We start from the raw sequence: 24,573 nt of genomic DNA on the forward strand, positions 1-24,573 counted from the left end.
ATTGTGTGTGAATGGAGAACAGTAAGCAAAGCTGTCCTCCATTGTTTTGAAATCAATTCGTATTTTACACTGGAACAAACCTTTACATTAAAAACAACCACCAGAATACATAGAACTTGAAGAATCATATGTTAAATCAAAACCTTGAAAAATTCGTATTATTGTGGCATCTAGTTTATTAAGGCTTTATTACTGTGTCCACTGGGATTGAATGATCCTTGGAAAAGTCACTTTATAATTTCAACCAACGGATCAATTCCCATGGTGTCCACATTAGAAATACTGAAACAAAAGAATACACGATTAAGAAAGAATGCACTTAGATTAGTTTTATACTAGCTTACATTGCCAGATAAAAACAGAGAAGTGAACACTATAAAAGTATGCATGTATGTATGTGTTAAACTTTTAAGTAGAACAGAAGGTTGCCGGCTCAAATCCCATAAATGCCAAAAGGGACTGTGCTCTGTTGGGCCCTTGAGTAACCTGCAAATCCTGAGAGCTTTGAGTAGTGAGAAAAGTGCTATATAAATGTAAAGAATTATTATTATTATTATTAACAGAAAGCAATGCTCTAGGCAACAGCAGCAGAGATGACTTGCTGTTTTACCTTAGACAGGCTTCAAGTTTCATAACTCGTGCTAACAATATTTTAATCTTTCAACTGTCTATTTCTGTTCATTGTCTCTTCTAGATACCAGCAAGTGGTTGGGCATTCTGCTCCTTCAGTAACCTCAGTTCACCTCAGCAAATATACATCTTACAGCAAAATTCCAGTTTATCCTAAATCAGGCTAAAAGTGTCTGCATTTCTTTTCTAACTGTCTAGGATATTATAATTTTATGCCACTTTTATGTATAGCATTTAGCTTTAGCTAAATATGTATATACTATTCAAAGTACCTGTCAAAGACAGGTAATAGAATAATTAATGAAATCATATTTGTGATCTCTTGCCCTACGTGTACCTTTGGCGCCTTTCCTCTGTGTGTGTGAACATCTCTTCACCAGCGCTCCCTCTCTTGAGCATGTGCCTGTAAAGTCCCAGACTGTGTCTTTATTTTTGTGGTGCCTTTTTCACCTCCTGTCCGCTTTCATACCTCTTGTCTTTGGCGACTTTCTGAGTGGTGGCTGTCTGGCTAAAGATCTGTGCTTTTATCTGGAAGGTTGCCAGTTCAAAACCTGTTACTGCCACAAGGGATCCTACTCTGTTGGGCCCTTAAACCAGTAAATAGCTCCGGGGTGCTGTACAATGGCTGACCCTGCGCTCTGACCACTAAAAAGGCATGAGAAAAGACAACTTCCCCTCGGGGATTAATGAAGTGTATCAACTACACCATCTTTATAGATCTGTGACGGAGCAGGGTTACCTGTGTAACAACTGGTTGAAAATGAAACGCACAAACACACAGGTATGGGGATGTCTTTTACTTAATACCAACTAATAGTTGGGCTTCAGCAACATGCCAATTGAGAAGTTTCTTTTTCTTCTGTTTAATTCTTGAATAAAATAATAGTTGTTTTTATACCTTTTGTGAAAGTGTTTCTTGGATATTAGGGCTTCAAACATTCTGCAGTTCACATGAAAATTATGTCATTATTACTATAACATATGAAAACATTTTCTGTTTTAGCTGTGTGTTCAGCATCTCTTGCCTCGCATTTACTCTGTCATTCTATATTTACACAGATCGTTGTAGACACGGAACACACACAAACGTATATATATTTCAAATCATGGTATTTCATTACCTATACAATTCATTACAAACACATCTCCAGATCAACACTTCAACACAGACTTGAACTGTGAGGACTGCAGCAGGACGATGCCTTCATCTGACTGAAATGTAGCAGCCTGCATTCTGTTAATTCACACATTTGCAAAACAAAAGCGGCCTATTACCGCACTGATAAGGAGTATGAGCTTCTTGGCATATGTCAGGAAAATCTATGGAGGTCAGGGACAATGAAAAAAATCGTTAGCTTCAGTGATTCTTGTGTTAAAGTGATTGAGTGGTTCAGTTGTTCTGTTTTTAATTATTGAGATCTGTTTTTCATTATAAATTCTTTTTGTGGACTAATGGTGCTGGTTCAAATGTTTGAAATGGCCCAGTGCTGATGTCAGTTGTGTTTCTTATTTCACAGCTCAATTTTGCTGTTTTTTTCCTTATTATTAAAATACTAAAAGGACATGTAAGTATTACCATACACTTTCAATATAGTACAGATTTGCATCAGAGAGTAACATGAAGTAATTAGTAACAGGACTAAAATTACTTATTTGAGAAGTAATCAGTATTTTTTTTGAGTAACTGTCCCAAGTCTGGTTATGCTAGCTCTTCATCCTTTCCATTACTCCAGACAAAGGTAAAATACCCAAAAAAGGGTCTCTTTATTAACAAAATATGACACTTGAAAAGGGGCTGACAAAAGCAGTAACAAAATACAAAATAAACCAAAGAAAATAAAATCCCATGATATAAAATTTACACTAAGGAAATGTACTGTATGTTTAATATTACTTATTATGACACATTTATAAACTGAAACACTGAGAAATTTAAAAAAAAAATGCTGATGTATTAACATGTTTTTGTGTTTGTCTTTTTTATCTATACTAATAAAAGGCAAAGCCCTCACTGACTCACTCACTCACAAACTCACTCACTCACTGACTCATCACTAATTCTCCAACTTCCCGTGTAGGTAGAAGGCTGAAATTTGGTAGGCTTATTCCTTACAGCTTACTTACAACAGTTAAGCAGGTTTCATTTCGAAATTCTACATGTAACGGTCATAACGGTCGACAACGTCCGCCATGTGTTGAACTTTCTTATTTATGGCCCCATCTTCACGAAATTTGGTAGGTGGCTTCCCTGCGCTAACCGAAACAGATGTATGTACTTATTTCGATGGTATGATGCCACTGTCGGCCACCATATTGAACTTTCCAACGTCACTAATTCTCCAACTTCCTGTATAGGTAGAAGGCTGAAATTTGGCAGGCTCATTCCATACAGCTTACTTACAAAAGTTAAGCAGGTTTCATTTCAAATTCTACGCATAACGGTCATAACAGTTGACAACGTTTGCCATGTTGAACTTTCTTATTTATGGCCCCATCTTCACGAAATTTGGTAGGTGGCTTCCCTGCGCTAACCAAAACCGATGTACGTACTTATTTCAGTGGTTTGATGCCACTGTCGGCCGCCATATTGAAGTTTCCAGTATCACTAATTCTCCAACTTCACGTGTAGGTAGAAGGCAGAAATTTGGTACTTATAAACAGGAATCTGTGTCCTAATAAGAGGCATTAAATCTATACTAATAAAAGACAAAGCCCTCACTGACTCACTCACTCACTCACTCACTCACTCATCACTAATTCTCCAACTTCCCGTGTAGGTGGAAGGCTGAAATTTGGCAGGCTCATTCCTTACAGCTTACTTACAAAAGTTGGGCAGGTTTCATTTCGAAATTCTACGTGTAATGGTCATAACTGGAAGCTATTTTTCTCCATATACTGTAATGGAGTTGAGCTCGATGGGTGTGAGGCAGAGGGGAACTTCTGTCAATGCATGATTTCCTGGTACACCGATTACATTGATCAGCGCTTCCCGATTAATTTTACCCTCCCACCCCCTTGGTTTGAGAAGAAGTATGAAAAAATATGAGGTTAACGCAGAAAAACAGATCACCAATTGAAGCTTTATGAATAATGGATACTTTATTCGCCATCAATAATTGTTTTGGTAAAGCCATACTCAGTGTAATCCCCCTTCCATTTTATAATTTTTCTGCGACTAGCCATGATTAAATGAACGGTAAAAAAGTAAGAGCGAAGCGAGGGTGACTTATTTAGGCAGGCAGGCGACAGCTCAATAGCTCGAATTTTGATATAAGTAGGTTCTATTTAGTCGCCAGAAATATCTTTGGTAGGAATGGAAGTTGAATTTAGACTTTAAATTTCTGTGGTGAAGAAAAATGTATGCAATGATGACTAAATTTAACTTACATTCCTACTAAACATATTTCTGTTGACTAAATAAAAAATACTTATATTTAAAATTTAAATAGTACTTGAACAGATACGATAGTTCATAATACCCACACAGCACTAAGTGCATGTAAGAGCAGGAGTCATCCATTTTAACAAGCATTTAATTATTTAGGAATGGATAGATAAATTAACATTTGGTACAAATAATGTTTTTCATTTTTCTTCCTCGATGGATTCTGGCACCCCCAGCAACAGCTGCTCGCACCCCAAAGTAGATATAGATATATACAGAGAGAGAGAGATAGATAGATATAGATTATATACATAGATAAATATATACATATAGATAGATATATAGATATACATAGATATATATATAGATATAAATAGATATATAGATAGATATATACAGATATATATATAGATAGATAGACAGAAATATATATGTATGTATATGTGTGTGTCTATATATGTAGACATGTATGTGTATATATATTATATATATATATATATATATATATATATATATATATATATATATATATATGCCAGCAACACTCATGACAATGACAAAACAATTACATTGTCAATCATGTTACGTTATTATTTAAATGTTTCCTTTTCTTTTTCATTACTTCTTTAACACACTACTTCTCCGCTGCGAAGCGCGGGTATTTTGCTAGTAATCTATACTAATAAAAGGCAAAGCCCTCACTCACTCACTCACTCACTCACTCACTCACTCACTCACTGACTCATCACTAATTCTCCAACTTCCCGTGTAGGTAGAAGGCTGAAATTTGGCAAGCTCATTCCTTACAGCTTACTTACAAAAGTTGGGCAGGTTTAATTTTGAAATTCTACGCGTAATGGTCATAACTGGAACCTATTTTTTCGTCCATATACTATAATAGACTTCTGCTCGATGCCCGTGGGAGGCGGAATTGCGCCTCCCACGTAACTTAGTGCCTGCCCATATAAGGCCGTCCGCCAGCGCCAATCCAATAGAAACACTGCCGCTAAATATTCACGGGTGAAGGACTGTGCTTATGCAGAGGAAAATTAGATGGTCAGGGTGGTGTTTGGCAGAAACGCAGCAAAACTGTGCCGGGTCTTAGCTAACATTAAATACAGCCGTGGGGTGGAAAAAGTCATTGTCCCGCTAAAGGAAGACAGTGTAAAAAAAAACCCGTGCATGCAGTGTGTCACGTCTCAGATAAAGAGGAAGATGAGCTGTTTATTGATGCAGTAAGAAACGAATCGATGAATTAAACCTGTTATCTTTACAACGATTGACAAACACGGAATGTAACTTGAAAACAACACATCCTACAAATACGAACCTGATTGAAAGAAATAATGATAATCAAATCCTTGATGACAGCAACACTCATAACACTCACAAAACAATTACTGTATATTGACAATCATGTTACGTTATTTTTAAAATGTTCCCTTTTCTTTTTCATAACTTCTTTAATGCACTACTTCTCCGCTGCGAAGCGCGGGTATTTTGCTAGTTAAAATAATAAAATCTTAAATATATAACAAGAAATATTTGTACTTCAGCTACATCTGTTGTATTGCATGCTAGTTAGGATGCACAAATAATAATTTCATTGTACTTAGTACAGTTAACAATACAAATCTGTAATATAAAGTTTCTGCATTACAAAACCATTCAAACTCAAATACACATTTCTTTGTTTTTTGAGTTCCCCCCAAACATTACTTCTAATATAGCTTTTCTTTTATTTACTGCTTAAATGCCATAACTTGTGAGTCTTGACTGGATCTATGAACTTGTATTTCCTTTTATGTAAAATGAGAATGTCAACACTCTGCATGATTCTAAGACCTCACCACTGTGACAGTATCCCCTGCAGTTGAAACTCTCACTCCCTGAGTATGACGTACAAGGGACAGACGTGTAATTTGACCAGAAAGGTAAGCATTGTGCATTTGGCTGTATTCTCTCTCCACCAGTGCTGGAGTTCTGCCTTTGAGTACAGTTGCTCTATAAATCTGGCCCTGTTTCTAAATCTGTATCAGTGCACCATGATAGCTCTTGTAAATGCAGCTTTCTTCTCAAAGGTCAGGTCAGGTTGTAGAGCATGCACTGATACAGTGCGTTACCACACCCACCACACGACAAAACAGCTTGGGATCCTGGTTGGCAACTTCCCAGGCAGGCACGCGGTCCAGTCCGACCCTCCGTAAATGACCCTCTATCTGCCACAGGCAGGTGTTACATGGGCGTCACCTTGGCCTGGTCCAGTCACTCAGGTCCTCAAAAATGAGGATCCTGTGAGCCGGATCACCCTTGGGGAATCACACCACATGGCCATAGAGCTGTAACTGAAACTCATTCAAAATGCAGGACTCCATGAGCAACTGCTTATTCGACACTAATCAAACCAGTGATACCCAAGGATTCTCTGAAGAGACACAGTACCAAAGAAGTCCAGTCTTCATCTCTGGTTACTGGATAGTGTCCATGTCTCACAACCATATAGCAAAACAGGAAGCACCACGGCTCTGAAGACTTGGACCTTTGTCCTTTTACACAGATATTGAGAGCGCCACACACCCCTTTCCAGCAACTTCAAGACCTCCCATGCTCTCCCAATCCATCTACTGACTTCATAGGAAGAGTCACCAGAGACATGAATGTCACTGCCAAGGTAAGTAAACCTCTCGACAAGGTCGACACTCTCTGTGCAGACAGGCACACTGCTGATGGCTGTGCCCAAGAGGTCATCAAAGGCCTGGATCTTGGTTTTTAACCAGGACTCTTGCATTCCAGACACTCAGACTCCTTGCTCAGTCTCTCGGGAGCCCCAATCAGAGCCTCCATTGACTCAATGTCAAGATCAGTGAATCTTTCTTTGTCAACAGATGTCCCACAGCCGCTAGACCTCAAAACCTTGACCAACATCCAATCCATACAAGCATTGAACAGAGTAGGAGCAGAACACACCCCAGAATCAACTGGGAAAAACAAAAAGATTCTGCCTCCACTCTGCACAGCACTCACAGTACCAGTGGACAAACCAGCTGTGATATCCAGAAACCTTGAGAGGATTCTGTGAAGCCTCAGGATGTCCCACAGGGCAGCTTGATCAACTGAGTTGAACGCTTTACGAAAATCAAAAAAGGCTGCAAAGAAACTCTGCCGATATTCGTTTGTTTCTGCTCACAGTAGTATTTTAAATATATTATGACAGCTGTTTCAGTATGATGAGTATGTGATTTTCCAGTCTCAGTAGAGTTTGATTTGAAGATAAGCCTGTGGATGATGTAGTACATTTATGAAACAATATTTTGATTTACATACTCATCTAAGTGTGTAGCTCACTTAAGTGTGTGTATGAAACACAACCTTCCATCAGGTCCTAGTCCCCTTTCACATACAGTGGTGTCTCTGTTGTGCACTGACAATTTAGAGCTTTATGCTATTATATGAACAGTGAAAAATGGTTCTGCCAAAGTGAAGTCAGCTTGTCATATTATATCTTGGTTTTAGCTTTTTAATTATTTTTTTTTAATTCCCTTCTTTCAACCAAAGACGCTATTATTTGCCTTTGTGTTTCACTTCAGTCAAGTGGTAATCTCATACAATGCACAATACAAGACCACATTTCATATTGCTAATATTTTGTATTGTGAAATTCTATAAAATTTTGGCTTCTGCCTATTCATTAGTAAGCCTGATGGTCTTCTTCACAGATTCCTTTATGTCAATATCTGTCACTGTTGGCCCCAAGGGCCCAGCCTTTCTGTCTGCCTTTAATATCTAAGTAATTGCCACTTCATCATTCAATACTCTTTCCAACATCTTCAGTCTGAAGCCCAATGGAGTTTGTGATTCAATAATTTGCTTTTACTCGGGCAGTTTGAATTCTGCACTCTAGTCAAATTCCCTCATTTCCTTTAACTGAAAATGAATGTGGTCATTACGTTCTTGCAGAGAGAAGTCACAAAGTCATCAAGAGAGTCTTTGGTACTTTTTTCAAAGAAAAAAGAAGGATTAAAAATACATTACACAGTTCACATTTCGTTCATGTATGTCGGCTAAATATTACATAATCTCTTAATTGGGTTGGTTGTGCTCTGCCAGTAATTAGCACTGTTTGTATCAATATAACTGAGTTGATAGGCCTACTCTTCTTCCAATATTTGGCTTTTCTTTTGCCCCATCATTCATCAGTGAGTAGGTGAGGTCTATGCCCAAGCACTGCAGATAAGTTTACCTGTTTAATTCCAAGGTGTCCCCCACGATCACACCATTGTTTCTGGTCATGGATGTCATTTTTTCTTCTAGTTAGTTGCAGGCATAAGTGTTTCTGTGTTTTGAGTAATCAGCTCCCTAGTAGATTCTTCAGGAATGAAATGTATTTAGAGATTAGAGCATACCTCCAATTGTAAATTAAATGGATTGTGAAACTCAAATAGGGAATTGATGTAGGCGTTCACCATAAATCCCAAGGAAAGTCCATGTTTTGGACACTGCCCATGGTCTTTTATTATCATTTAGCTTACACACCCAGAATAACTGTATTTGAAAAATGTTTGTGGCTAAGAATGTCCTAACACAAATTAATAGTTTGAACCTACTGTATGTTCTGAAGCTCTTGTTTTAATTGTTTTGAATGAGACCATGTCTTTGGACAGGTTAGACTGTTGCAGCACTTGAGTGATCATATGGCATAATTCTATGAAATGCTTTGGTGAAAAATGTTTGTTTAGGTCACCTAAGAATGTGTAGATGAAACTGTGGCTGTTACAACTGCAACCTGCATGTCTTTGGACTCTGGGAGGAAACCAGAGCACCTGGAGGAAACGCAGGGACATGGGGAGAACATGCAAACTCCACGCAGGGAGGACCCGGGAAGCGAACAAAGGTCTCCTTACTGCGAGGCAGCAGCGCTACCACTGCGCCACCCGATGTAAACAGCTAATTACTGTTATTATGTTAAATGTCTAATTGGGTTGGATTATTAGATATAGTAGTACATTTATATTCAGTCATATATTTATATTTGGTATTTTTTTAGGGCTGTCAAAGTTAACATGCAATTCATTTTTAATGGAGTAATGCATTATTTTTCTTAATCATTTTGTTCAACACCACTTTCTATCTAAGCCAGTAGTTTTGAAACATCAAGACGGTGGCCCCGGTGAGACTGACATTATTTTTAAAAGTCAGTTACTTATTTTTAAACTTCGTCTTTCATTTGCCTAGTTTTTAAATATGCATACAGCTAACTGAAGATGTTCTTTAGTTGTTACATAAAAGTAGTTTTGTGTCAAGGTATTGATACACAAGAGCAGCACCTCTCAATCACAGCCAGCAGTCAAGTGGTATGCGGGGGAACAAAAAAAAGGTAAAAACTGGGACTTGAAAGGACCGATGGTTAAGCAGGATCTGAAGATGAATCTCCACCCTTGGCTGTGATTCCACCACTCCATCCTGTGGTGCTCCTGCTGTGACTCTAGGCTTTCCAAATCAAAGTCATTTGAAGTTTGACATTGGCTCGGAGAGAACAGCACTCTTTGGTTTCCACACACAGTACCAAAGCTGATGGATTTCTGTGAATGTGAGCGTCTCAGGTGTGTGCTCTCATTTTCAAACCCCCTCCTAACCACCACCTCACGAGCAGGTTTCACAGCATGTCTCTCTGTCTGTGTGTCTCTCTTAGGTTCAGTCTTCCAGTGTTACAAGACTTTAAGCTTTGGTGAACTTGTTTTTTGTGTCATTCTTTTTAGAATAGTTTTACAAATTAGCAGAATGAAGCACAAAATGACACAATTAAAATTAATTTTAACAATTGTTAATAATGCACATATCTAACATTTCACTTTAGTGTTATTACTGTAATATTAATCAACAATGTTCTTCCTTCATTTATAAATAAATACAGAAATAGGCTGAATCCAGAATCAGAACTATGCTTAAAGTTATTAAAACTGAAACTTGACAGTAATAACACTACCAAAACACGAAGACACTTGACCTTCACAGTTGACTTTATTTTTCTTTCTTTTTGTGGCTATAGTAATATGTAACTTGAGTTATTTTTGTGTTACTTTCGATCTATTTTGATCTCATATATAACTATCCATCCATCCATCCATTATCCAACCCACTATATCCTAACTACAGGGTCGTGGGGGTCTGCTGGAGCCAATCCCAGCCAACACAGGACGCAAGGCAGGGAACAAACCTGGGCGCCAGCCCACCGCAGTATATAAGTATCATTTTTGTAAATTAAAAATATGGAAATTTTAGTATTTCAAATTTTTTCCATTTTATTGCTTACGTTGAAAAAATTATTCATTAAATAAGTATTGGCATAAGAACAATCAAAAGGCATACAGACTCATAGATAAAACTCTGTAATTAAGTTGTTAAAATCCCCAAATACAATATTATGTGGAGTGCTGGGATTTCAGAAATCTCATTTTTAGTTGTGCCAAGCAAGAATTCAGTGCTTGTTAACACTGAAAGAAAATGTGGTTACTTCAAAACATTTCCATTCATGGAGGTGGTTTGGTCAGCAAAAGGATGTAACCACTGGTCTAGAGTAATACCATTTTATCTAATATTAGCTGTCCCCAGTGGTTCTGCCCATGTAGTAATGAAACAGGACAAACTTTGAAAAACTATTAAAAAATGTAATTCTGGCCAAGTGGAAGGCAGGTACGCTTCAATTCAAACGCTGTATCTCATCATGTTTAGTTGTTACGGGAGAGAATCCCCCGTTTGGGGAGAAAAGCACGTGGCCTTGATATCTCTGGCAATCAGCAGCTACACTCTAAAACACACGTAGCTCTCATCTCACTCTCTCTCTCAAAAACATCCAACATTACTCCTTAATAATCTGTAGATGATAATTTCTGTTGAGCAAACAGGTATCCCTAGCTAAGCAGAGGCAAGGTACACTACCACATGTGATGAGAGGTAGACCGACTCAAACGGAGACTGGCACTTGAGTGAGGAGGGCCTCACCCCCCTCCCCTCAGCCAGCTGCCTCTCTCTCTCGGATTCGTGTAAATAAATCAGGTTGAACTATGACACTTAGCAAGATGAGAGAAGTAGCAAAATCAAACGGAATGTTCGAGCAAATTATACAAGAATACCCGTTTTAAAGTAGTTCTCCCGTGAAGAGTGGACAGACATGCAGACAGATGTTGGACTTTAGATAGATAGATAGATAGATATAGATATGACATTGATCTGCTTAAGTTAAGTATTTGCTTGGATTAATAGGTTTTCTATTATGCAAAATCATGGTGTGTGACTGCTACTAGCAGTAACAGAGATCCAAGTTTATGCTTATGGCATTGGGCTTAATTCTTTGGTGGCCTTGACCAGATGGTCCAACATTTGGGGGGCCTAGATCTAATGTTTGTGAACCCCTGACCTAAGCTATTCCGTTAACGATGGTTGAGAAAAATGAAATTTATGATGCTTATGATTTAAATATATCCCAGATAGCACAAAATTGTTGATAATTTTAAACTTAGTGTTGGCAAATTTGTATATCACACAAGTACATTGTACTTGGCTTACTATTTAAGAGTTCAACCTGCAAGATGCAGCTGTTAACAACTAATGTTAGTCATCACAATCTACATCAGGCTATAATCCATGAATATACAACTCAACTTATGTTCCTGAATAAAAAAAAAATCTTGAGCATTAAGCATCATTGCTTAATTGCTTGCAGAATGCATCGCATCAGACTGTTGAAGATACTGACAGAGACACCTCATTCAGCAATGTTTGACAGTTTGTACGCATTACATTCACATGGGTCATTTTTGTCACATATTAAGGATATTTATGAAAAACACAAGCCTTCATAGTTTGGGCAGCTAAGAAGTTCTACAGCAGTCACAGGGACATCGCTGTATCTCCTTGATTAAACATATGATTAATCGATCAGTTGAGTGACAGGTTGTGATTAATCACAATAAAACATTTTAATTGATGGACAGTCCAAATTTTGTTACTCCTTCAAATAAAAGGCTACTCATGTTTTGATGCAAGACCGCCAGTGTTTTAGAAAAGTTTCATTTCAACTGTCAGACCTCAGCACTGTTGTTGTAACAGTATGTACAGTAGAGCTGTCACTGTCTTCTTTCAGTATTTCTGAGACGTATTTTGTGGATAAAGTTGTCATATCGCCCAGCCGTAAATGGGAGACTCCTAAAGTTTAACTGTCTTTTTCATTGGCCTTTACAAATTTCCATGCTGTTAGTTATTATTTCGGGGCACTCCCTGTAGACATATAATCCATATTCCATCGGTGGTGCTCCTTTATCTTTCAGTCAATTATTGCTTATAATACCATTCCTCTCCTGGCACCGCATTCACAAAATATGTTAAATCATCCTCTTTAATAAACGCCCTGTGTGCGTCCAGGTGTCCGTGTGTGTGTCTTCTGGTGAAGTGCACATGCGCGGGGCCGCGACGCACATTGCACCGTGCCCCGCCCATGAGCATGGCACCTTGGACGCACACATACTCGAAGCTGGGCACACAGTGAATGGCCTATCTGCGGCAGTGCTTAATAAGCAAATAAAGCACACACACTGGAAGCTGGGCAAACAGTGAATGGCCTTGCCGCGAAAGCGCATGATAAGCAAATAAAAGACATCATTGTTGGGGAGAGTGCTGATTAGGTAGTCGCGGCCGCGCACATAAAATCCGTTGCTGGGGAGACGGCACACATAAAATAATCAGCTACACGCCAGCACAGATTAAAATACTTGCTGGGGTACTGCACAGTACTTGCTGGAGAGACGACACAGTCACGATTATCAACTGCACGCCACGCGTTACATCTGTTGCTACGGACACTCTGCTGATTGCCCACTGTTGTGACAGAAAATTAAAGTTATAGGCCTATTACGGACATCAAAGCCAGTATTACTGTCAGAGAAAATTACAGGCATTTTACGGAAATAAAAACCAGTATTACTGCAAGATAAATTTAAAGGCACACAATACACTGACGCATATTACAGCCACATACAAGCCAGTATTACTGTAAGAGAAAATATTACGGACATATCTACTAACAACATGCCACCCAAAATAAAAAAGCACACGTCAAGTAGGACAAAAGACACAGGCAATCAAATCCTATATATGCAACATCTCCTGGAAGAACGGTCAGCTCAACAAGTAAACATCAACAAAAGAAAGGCTGAAAGACAAAGAAAAATACGAGCAAATAGATTGATTGAAGAAAAAGAAAATGAGCGTGAGAAAAACGCTAAAAGAGAAAGACTCAGAAGAGCAGACCTTACAAAAAGTTGACATTTACTTGCCAGAACCAGTATTCAGCCACGGTCAGTTATATGTTGCATTATCACGAGTTAGAAGTTTTCCAGATGTTGTTGTCTAGGTTGTATATGGTCCTGAACAAGGCAAACTCTTGCCAAACTCAGAAAGAATATTTACAAGAAATGTTGTCTGTAATGAAATTTTATAGAAAAATTTCATGAGGTAAAAAAATAGAAATTTTTTCCTAAATATCTTCTTCAGATAGTGTGTATTACAGATTATTACAAAGCTTTACACTATTTTATTTTACACTAATTATACTTACTGTATTGTCTTATACGTTTATATTTTATTTTTATTATTTTACTTTAGGCTTCTTGCAAAAATATTTTTGACAAAAAAAAAATTAAGACAAGAAACAGAATGAGGTCAACGTCCCTTGCCATGTAATATAGACTGGTCCTACTAATGTTTATGCACTACTGTTCTAGCGCCCATTATTGTAACGGGCTTAATGTCTAGTAGGTATATATTAAGGGTGGAAAACATCACTGAAAGAAAGATATGGTGTTATCACCATTCTTGGGTCATAGTACAATAACACTGGAAAATCTTGCTTAGAATTGGATGGTCTGGTTTGTCCAGTTTGGCTGATTGTCACTGAGGAGAAACTGATATTAGGGAAATGAAATGCAGTATCAAAATTACAGTTTGAATATGCAATTTTTTCCCTCTGTAAGCATAAATGTCTCAGTCTTTTGCACCTAATTCAAACCTCTGAGACAAATCATTTTTATTAAATCTTTTTTAGTAGTGGTAATGATTTTAAGTGTTAGAGCATTCTCCAGAAGCAAACTAGGATTATTTGGGTATATTTAGGTATATAACACACACAATGGTATGTCCTCTAAAATTAAATTTGCGAGATACATTTCAAGGTGAACATTTACAATTGTACTTTTAGCAGGGTTTTCAACTAATAATGAAGGTTATAATATTCCTGTTTAAAATGTATTTGTTTATTTATATTAATGCAAGTCAATGTTTTGGCTGTTCATAAATGTGTATTTTTGCATGAAGCAGGGTATCATGATACCAAAACTTCAATCTTTGATGTGATAGAAACAAAAGTATTTAAAGTCAATACAGTATATAACATAACTCAATAAAAATGCCAGTAAAAACCCTAGTATGAATTACATATCACTAATCTTGGCTGTTTTGAATTATTAAACTGTTGGTTCATGGCAGTGATTTTAATAAAGTAAAACACATAAGAGTGCTGTTTGGGTTTTAAACAGCAATAAACATTCTCTGTTAACACTAGAATTACCAAAGCCTATGAAAAACTCATAAATCCAGCCCACCTTAAATCCCTTCGCACCTCTCCATCAGCATCTTTTGTTTTGCAAATGTGCCGATCAAAAACAAGCAGCCTGCTATTCTATCCCCCCAGCACTGCAGAACGGGCAGAAAGTTCACCCAGTTCCAGCCTTCATTATCTGGGAGTGAAGTGCTTGACTTTTAGAGTGGAAATAATAGATCTTTATGTGGAACACATTTCATGTGTGTTCTGTTTCTACAATAATCTGTGTAAACGCATCGTTAAAACAGAAACGTTTTTCATATTTTAGTAATATTGACAAAATGTAGACATAAACTATATAATGTGTGAAGCCCAAAATCCAAAAAATCAAATAAACACTTTCACAAAAGGTTCAAGGATAGCACAACAGTTTCTGTGGCACAGCAGTAAGATTTGCTGCTTTGTAATCAAGAGTCCCCACGATCCTCACTGCCTATATTTACCATTTTGAGAAGTGAGCTGCTCTTATTGTTAATATGATACAAAAAACATACATTTAATTTGCATCTGTAACAGCCAGTGTAAATTTATAGTACTTGTAAAAGTTACTGTTTTTTTTTTTTTCACTTTTATTCTCTCAGTCACGATCACGCTACATACTATTGCCCCCCATGGATCTGACGCTGTTAGTTTTTATTTGAAACTGGGAATAACTGTAGGTGTGAGTGGTGTTTTGAGACAATGGAATTGGACATTCTCTGATATGGAGGGATAAAAGCTGACACATAAATGCTGGCGAATCTACCTTCTTCCTATCTCATTGTCACTTGATTTTTTTTTATTCAGTTTTATTGAGTGTTCCTGCTTTTGCTGAATGAGTATGCGCCTTATGGTTCATGATGTCAAAGCCACACTGACAAAAAAACCGAGACATAGGTATATATGATATTTGGAATTATTTATTTTATGACCCGTATAGTACATTTTGGAAAACAATGTGGCACGGATGCAACATTATTCATATTGTTCATATTCATTTGCATAACATCTTGCCGTTGTAATCAGTGACCGCATGTTTTTTTTTTTCGATCTTGCCCAGTCTCAACATTTTGGTGCATGGTGGTGTTTCTTTTGTACTCCAGGACATGCAGAGGAAAGAATAGTGCAGAGAGGTCAGTTCCGTGCTATATGCAGTCATCAAATTCAAATGTTAACAGTTCCCACACACCCAAGGACCGTCCTTCCTACATTTATAACTTGTGTACCTGTTACAATGTACACACTTCTCTCTATGCTGTGGTTCCTATTACATTGAAGGGGCAGCTGACACTGACTCGGTTTGCTTTCCTGGGGGAAGCAGTTGTCTTAGAACAGAAGCTTGTCAATGTTGCATCCTACTTTTCTTTTTCCATCGCCTTTTCTTGTAAGAAGCGACAACGAAGTTCCTCTGCAAGGTGAGCCATGAACACTCTTCTTTTTTCAGTGGACCCCCTACATGCCTTGCTTGTGCTATAACAAGCTTGACCTAGCGACGATCAACACACATGTACTGTGCAGTAAGAGCAGCTCACTACTCAAAACGGTAAATACATGAGGCGGTCAGGATCGAATCTGGTGACTCTTGATTACAAGTCAGCAATTCTTACCGCTGCACCACAGAAGCTGTTGCATCATCCTTGAACCTTTTATGAAAGTGTTTATTTGATCTTTGGACTTCAGACTTCACATATTATGCAGTTTATGTCTACATTTTGTCATTTATTACTAAAATATGAAAAAGTTTCTGTTTTAACGATGTGTTTATACAGATTATTGTAGAAACGGAACACACATGAAATGCATGTGTTTTAAATAATGATCTATTATTTCCCTATAAAACTCTAGGTACCTGACTCCCAGATAATCAAGGCTGGAACTGGGAGAACTTAGTGCCAGTTCTGCGGTGCTGGGGGGATGGAATAGTAGGCTGCTTGCTGCTTGTCTTGATCAGCACATTTACAAGACAAAAGACGCTAATGGAGAGGTGCGAAGGGATTAAAGGCGGACTGGATTTACAAGTTTTTTCATAGGCTTTGGTAATTCAAGTGTTAATTGATCTTTAGGTAATCCTCCAATATGTGGCCTAGTGGTTAGAGTGTTTCCTGACAGTTTCTGGGTTTGAATCAATGCCCTGTCATTGCCTGTGTGGAGTTAGTGTAATCTTCAATGTCTACATGAATTTGGCCACCTGGCACCTTGTGGAGACATGGGAAGAAAAGCAGACATCTATCAGGTGTATTGACGACTCCAAACTGGTCTGACAAAAATGTGAGAGAAGGTGTGTGTGTTGGTGACGCTGTGATTGATTGATGCCCTCCACAGAGCTGATTTGTGCCTGATGCTGCTGAAACAAGTCCTGGCTCCCTATAACTCAAATTAGGATTCTCTGGATTTAAGGATTTTATGTTACATCCTGTCACTCACCTTGTATCCTTCTTTTGTTACTCAAGACGTTTCATTGCAGCTCCAATGCCTAATAAATAGAAATAAAAAAACCTTCAACAGTTTGCTGAAAATTAATCATCTAAACTGTCAGGTTTAAATAGTACTTCTACCCTTTGTAAATACCAGGCTAAAATTACTCAAGTGCAGTATCTTACCTGACCAACTTCCCCAGTTTGCTTGTGGTTTCCTCTTGTTGGCTCATTTGTTCTCAGTTCATTAGTAATGATAAATCCCCCACTGTCTCTGAGGACCAACAGTAAGGTAGAGTATGTCCACAGAGAAAACCAAATGAAGACAAAACTGCATTCAGTCAGGAACATAATTGTAGAGAAGCAAAGATCCAGAAAAGGGTGCAAGGCCACCTCAAAGGCATTGAAAAGTTCTTGGTTATCAGTGAAGTTCATCATACGGAAGTGGGGAACAACAGAAAACCACAACCACAATGACAAGGTGTGGCCACAATCGTCACTTATCAGAGAGGCTTCTATGACATTACTTGTCACTCTGAGTGAGCTTCAGAAGTTGATGTTAGTGACTGGGGAGGATGTTCATGCCTCTGCAATTTCTAAGGCATTGGACAAATAGGTGATTTATAGGAGAGTGGCAAGGCAGAAGCCCTGGCTGAACAAAAAAAGATGCCCATGTGACAAAGTCTTTTGGAATGAAAATGGAATCCACAGATGGCATGGAGAAGTCTGAATTCATGTTATATACTAGTAGGTAACCGTCTTCTATTATCCTTCTGTTATGAATAAATTGTATTTGGTTTATTACAGCAACATGTTTGTTGAAAATAAGTCTCATCCCGTTCGAACTACAACAGAGAAAGTGAAAGTATTTAATCTAGACTTCTGCCAATTTTGAAACCTTGCTCATAAATTACACAGATCTCTTCATATTTCTGGAATTCTGGGTAGAAGTTGAAATGCAAATCTCTCGCATCTGCTAAGTTACCCACAAAGTTTTGTTTGGTGGTGTAACTGATGTTGTTTGAGTGGCCTCACTGTCTGGTGATGTTTTGTTTTTTCCCTTGCCTGTAGTGTTAATGTGATTTTTGTTTTGTTTTACATGGTGTGATGTATGGCCGGCTGTTCATCCCGGCCAATACCCCCACGCCAGGTGGAGCCCTCCCTGCAGTATGGAGGTACTCCGAAGACCAGCAGGGCATTATGGACGTTGAAGTCTTTATTCACAGCCCTGCTGGATACCATGGGAGCCACTAGGAGACGCTGCAGGGAGGAACAGTGTTTATTTTCCCTACGCCCCGGAAGTATGTCCAAGTCACATGGACAAGGGGAATGACGTGCTTCCGTGGTGAAGAAAAGAACTTTTTTATCTGACCCGGAAGTGATAGGAGATCACATGGACTAAGGATTAGAACACTTCCGGGTCAGAGAATATAAAAGGATTATGGGAGCTCCCAGACGGCGAGCTGAGTTGGGAGGCAGGGTGGCTAAGCATCTGGGAGAGGAGGATTGTGATTTTGGATTATTGTTTATTTATTGAGAATTGTGGAGAGGAGTGTGCTTTGTGCACTTATTTATAATAATAAATATTGTTATTGGACTTTTACCTGGTGTTTGACGAGTGGTCTGAGGGTACAAGGTTGCGAGAAAACCCTAATCTGTCACAATGGTGATTTTCACATGGGGCTCTTTAGTTGCTGATGAGAATGTCAGTTGATGCAGGCCAGATTGCTACCATGACTCCTTGTTCCCGTAATGATTTCTGTTGTTGTTTTGTCAGCCTATGGTCTGCTGCTTCTTTACAGAATTGTTTTTCTGGAACATATATGTTAATTGCCTTGAATATTGAGCCCATAGTTACCTTTGATCTAAAGAATTTAAAATTGTTTTGATAATATAAAATCAACCTTGCACAAGGGCACCAAAGTGTCATTGTTAATCTGTAGAGCAGAAACTACAGTTTATTGTTTAGGTACTCACATAAATCTTTTCTGTAGCCGTATCAACAGTGCTTTAATAACTGATTATGATTTATATATAAACATTTGCTACTGCAGAAATTAATGCAGCTATGTAAAAAGCATTTGGCTGTGCTGGACCTGTCGCTTAGATCTCTGCTGTGATGTAGTACACCTGGGCTATGTATAAAAAATAGACCATTAAAGTTTATGGCGTGCATAGAGCATTCTTTCAGTAAATGGACACTTTTTATATACTGTATTGTACATGAACATTGTTGCCCATTGTTATATGTAAGAAGTTCTGCTTTTGTCTTGAAGGTTCAGTAACTGACAAACCATCTGGGCAGCCGAGTGCAGGGAAAAAAGGTGAGTTCAACTCCTTATTTTTTAATTGTGGACTGATTTAATAATCTGCCTTGTTAGCAATAGCTTGTGTAAGAAAAGTTGATTTTCCAGAAGTAGCCATCATACAGTAGAAATGGTCCAAAAACACCTTTAGAAGTTGTCTTTTGCTTTAGAAATGCAAACTAGTCACACAGAAGTCTGAGAGGGTTAAACAAATAGATTAAACCAGTATGTCTGGCCTTCTTTTATTTTGTAGTAAAGATTTTTCTAATATGTGCTGTTTAATTTTTGTTTTATTAATCATCTACTCTGTCTTGTACTTTATCTTGTTATGTACTGCTTTTCTCAGCAAGCACCATTACAAGGTGCTTTACAAAGCTATCAAGATTATAATACCATACAATTCACAAGACTGAAAGGTAAGTGGTAGCAGTAATGATAATGTAATAATCTAAATGTAACTGTTAAATACAAATTTACAAAACAAACACTACAGCTTTCTACCCAACAAATTATGAGAATTGGATTGACAAGAAGTCTCTGAATACGTATGAACATTGTACCAAGGTATCTACTGAGGTTATTGCCATAGGCTAATGAAGCGGGAGGATGGCACATCTTCTTCGACTTATGCCATTGTGAGTGGGTGCTCACTGTGAAAAGGTTAGTAGTAATGGTGGCAGCACCTGGACAGCACAGGTCATTCTATAAGAAGTTAGTAGTTCTATACAGGTAGTTCTATAAGAAGACCTTGATTGGTGTGCAGAGAGAGAGTGAACAGAACTAGACTTTAACAAGCAGAGAACAAATTGGCATACCAGTGTGGGAGATCTACACAGATGAATGAGTCTAGGTGGTAGTGAGCTGCAGTACGCTTGTGAAAACATGTAACAGTCCCCAAGACACATAGAGGGCAAAGCAATCCTTCAGATTACAGAAGTGCTGACTACCTTTTTGTGAGGAAAGCAAGGCCATGGGGAGTTTGAAGGAGGCAGCAGGCCCTGCTGAAATAAGTGGGCAATATACTGTTGGGGACTGACAAAAGTGGTTATTTCTGCTGTCCCATTTTTGGGGTTTGGCTGAAAATAACCACATTAGGGCATTTAAAACCTGCAATGTTGTCTAACTCAGTCAAAATTAGTACTTAAGGTAATAGCTAAAGCTGCAGTTGCTGATCTTCTTACTGGACCGTATCAGTTTACTTGACTTAAAATCACTGGGCATGTCAAATTTAGTCACTGCATGCCGATCTTACAGTATAGTTGTGTTCACCCCTTTTTCTGACAGCCAATAGCATGTTGCCTGATGAAACAGGGTGTTGTATGAAGGGTTAACAGATATGGTGAGTTCAGCTACCATCTTTTTTTTTTTCTTCTTCTTTTACATTCTGTCATAGCACATAAAACGCATCATACAGATGAACTTCTATTTGTGAGATCCAAAACACCAACGTTATATGCATTGATGAGCATTCATTGGTCATCATCTCTCATATGCACAGAGGCTGTTCCTACTACTAAAGTCCAAATCAAACCTGTTTAATTTGGTCAGTGTGAGTCACGGATTGTTTGGAGCGAGTCGTTGGGGTATGCCGTATTATGTGACTAGCTTCACAGGAGCATGCCCCTGACTACCTCTGACTCCCTAACATTATGTAAAGGAAGGCTACAACTTAAAATTGCTACAAAAGTCATCTAATGTGACATAGCCTTGAGTGGGATGAGGAGTAAAACAGTATATGAGAGTGTTTGGTAGTATTTTTAAGGTTGGCACTGATGGAGTTGGTCAAAGACTCTTTAAGACATGGAGTTGGAATGTCAGAAATGTTTTTGTTTTGCATTTGTCTGTAGCTGTACATGTAAAGTAAAGTTTTTAACAAGTGAAGAAAATCTGCATTTGAAATTAGTACAGTTATAGTTCTCTTGGTAGAATATTATAAAGAGGCTTAGAAATAGGTGTTAGGGCTTTGATTGCAGAAATCCAGCATTGGATGATCTCTGTAGTTTAATAGTGTAGGTGAAGTCAGAGTGATGTAAGCTGTTTAGGCTGTAGGCTCCATTTCTTAAAGTAAACTGTGGGGTATATCTGTACCAGTTTGACACGGCACACCCTCATTCACTCTATAGGAGCTGCAGTGTTTACACTTTTTTTTTAACTCTAGTTTATTAATGACGGCTGAGTGGAAGTTGGGATACATCTCATAACACTGAGCCATTTGTGGGCTACGACCAACTGTCAGTGATTTTTCAAAAGCTAGATGCTGTTTTTGTTCCTTTTTATAGCAGTATGTATTTAAAATGGTAATGCACTCAGATAAGAATTCCTGCCATGCTTACAAAACTTGCTGCTTCTAGGATTTTCAATGTTAAAAGTGATATCTGCTTTTAGGAAATAGTTTTCCAGAGAAAGTGTGTCACACAAACTGAAAGAATCGCATCATAAAGCTTCATAGGGCAATTGACTGTGGACATTCTGGTAGTGGTGGTGGGTTTTTTTTACATTAACATTTTTATTTTATTATTGCTTGGATTCAAATGAAAACTTGGCAAAATAGAGGAAAATTAATGAGATTAAGTAGTCGGCTACTAAAGAAAAAAAAAAACTTTCCAAAGCTTTGTTGTGCTTTCACATATTTTAGGTCTCCAAGAACATTCTGTGTTCTTTAATTCAGGTCCAAGAAATGCTGATTGTCTTTAGGGAGAGAGTTAACAGAAAAAGGAATTTTGCCCAGTTATGCAAGAGTCTTGTCAAAACCTGCACTTAATTGCTTTAGGACCATATTTCACGTTTCACCCCTACATTTAATTAGATAGTCTACCAAAGCCAATATTTTATATCAACATGCTGAGTTGTCAGAAGGTTTGCTTCATTTAGAAGCTTGTGAAATTAAAAAAGAAAGAAGAAACAAAATAAAATCATGTAAAATAAGGCCACACTTAGGATAAACTGGCAGCTATATAGATTTTCTTTTGTCTGAGATGTTGCAGATATCGCAACTGTAGAGGTCTTTTGTATCTGTTTGCTTACCCCATATTGCCTTTTCAAGGTTAAAAGTATTAAAATTGCATATTCTTGTATATTTCACCCTTGCTGAAATAAACATTGAATGCAACACAGATCATAACTTTTATTGCTAACTACTACATGAAATTTCCAAATATGTCTTTTAGTATAGTTTTAGATTTTAAATAATGATGGAGCAATTTTGTGTGTTGTCAGAAAGTAGGCACACATTCTGTGTTCAGCTATTTGTTTTTGGAACCCTATTCTATCTTGCTGGGAGCAGAAAGTAGCTTACCCTTACTAATACTGAGGTAGTTCAGAATCACAAATCAAACTGATGCACTCTCATTTAGAGTTCCTGCCATTATTGTATGAAGAGGGAAGATGAAAGTTACAAAGACTGTGACCAGTGCTAGGATTTGACCCCAGAAGTCTGGAACTAAGAAGCTACACAGGGGTGGGCGACATCAGTCCTGGAGGGCCACTGTGGCTACAGGTTTTTGTTCTAACCCAATTGCTTAATTAGAAACCAATCCTTGCTGGTTCCATCCATCCATCCATTTTTTAACCCGCTGAATCCAAACACAGGGTCACGGGGGTCTTCTGGAGCCAATCCCAGCCAACACAGGGCGCAAGGCAGGAACAAATTATGGGCAGGGTGCCAGCCCATTACAGGGCACACACACCCACACACCAAGCACATACTAGGGCCAATTTTTGATCGCCAAAGCACCTAACCTGCATGTCTTTGGACTCTGGGAGGAAACCTACGCAGACATATGGAGAACATGCAAACTCTATGCAGGGAGGACCTGGGAAGCGAACCCAGGTCTCCTAACTGCGAGGCAGCAGCGCTATCCTTGCTGGTTTCAGATCTTATTTAGTTTTACAGCTTGTTAGTCTGCAATGTTAGGTTCTTACAGCGTAGTTTTTTTTTCCTTTCCATCATCCAAATGATCTTAAGCCTAAAACAGGTGAGTGATTGTTAGTCCTCTTCCTTTTATTAAACCAAATAGTGCATGATGAATCCACCCAGGTGCAGATGGGAACAGCTTAGAGGGAGAACTGTTGGCTTCTTTGTAATTTGCATCTTATTGCTAATAAGGAGCCTTTAAAACACTGAATGCAGCTGTTTAAAACTGAAATATACAGGGGTGGAGATCGATCTGTTCTTAACATAATTCTTTTTTTTTTTTTTTGTAAAAACTTGATTGCTATGTATTGATTGCAATAAAATTAATAAATAAATGAAAAAAAACCTGAAATATACAATTAAGATGTGAAACTTTAACAAGCAAGACTACTAAAATGAAGTCACAGCAGTACTCACAGTGTTGTTTTCTGCTGTAATCACAATTATTAATTAATTCTGCTATATCATACATCTTCTAAAAGGATTTTTTAGAGGCAAATGAGATGCCATTTTTGATTCCATGTGTTCTAGTTGCTCCTCAGTGCACCTATCCAGACGAAGCCAAGCTATAAAGTAGAAGGAAGATTTACTGTTGTTGTTGGCTTTAATTGATGCTTCTTCCAGAGCTGCAATTTGTTCTGTCCTCCTGCAGCCTTACATTCGGATATTTTGTGGATGGAAGTTGCGATTACATTGTTGACTGCATTGAATTTCAAAGGCATATTTTTATCGACTTTCTGTAAGTTCTCTTGTATTTCCTATATTACAGCAGTTGTACTCTAGGTTCATTCAGTAAGCTCTGTGATTAACTAGTTTGTACATATTTTTTTGGTTGATACTGCTGGAAAAAACTAAAGAATAAGCAGATTCCGAAAATGGATACGTAAATCTTTGCTTTTGAGTTTTTCAAAAGTGTGCTTGGATCTGGTGGTCTTCTACAATGGAAGCATGGTCCATGTTAAGCTATCCAGCCACTAAATATATAGAACTTCTTTTGAGGACAAAATACTTGGCAGCAAGGATGTAAAAAGATAAGTTCACTGTAGATATAACATCTAAACATTGGTAGGTCTTTGCATAAAGAAATTAAACAAATTAGAATTCTGTGAATAGCACTGAAAGTGAAACTGTATGCTTTACACTGGACTGCTTGGACTCAAATATATTTAATTTTGTAGCTTACTTTGTTTCTCCCAGGCAGTCACCCCTGCCTCACTGGACTATATGGGAGATGCACTTGATGTACTCTTGAAACTGAAGAGCAGAATGGCATTGTGCACATCACAGTAGAGGAA

The 24,573-nt window shown here is 38.1% G+C and overlaps 1 protein-coding gene across 5 annotated transcripts in view; it reads left to right on the plus strand.

Annotated features, from left to right (window-relative positions):
- The window catches only part of smoc1 (SPARC related modular calcium binding 1), a 223,256-nt gene that overhangs the window by 114,999 nt on the left and 83,684 nt on the right, over nt 1–24,573 (plus strand). For all 5 annotated transcript variants that reach the window (XM_039741047.1, XM_039741048.1, XM_039741049.1 and 2 more), the window contains exon 5: nt 19,336–19,383. In XM_039741047.1, the coding sequence (XP_039596981.1) occupies nt 19,336–19,383 (48 nt within the window). The remainder of the gene's footprint in view (nt 1–19,335; nt 19,384–24,573) is intronic.

Source organism: Polypterus senegalus, chromosome 18, assembly GCF_016835505.1.
Source record: "Polypterus senegalus isolate Bchr_013 chromosome 18, ASM1683550v1, whole genome shotgun sequence".
Lineage (NCBI taxonomy): Eukaryota > Metazoa > Chordata > Cladistia > Polypteriformes > Polypteridae > Polypterus > Polypterus senegalus.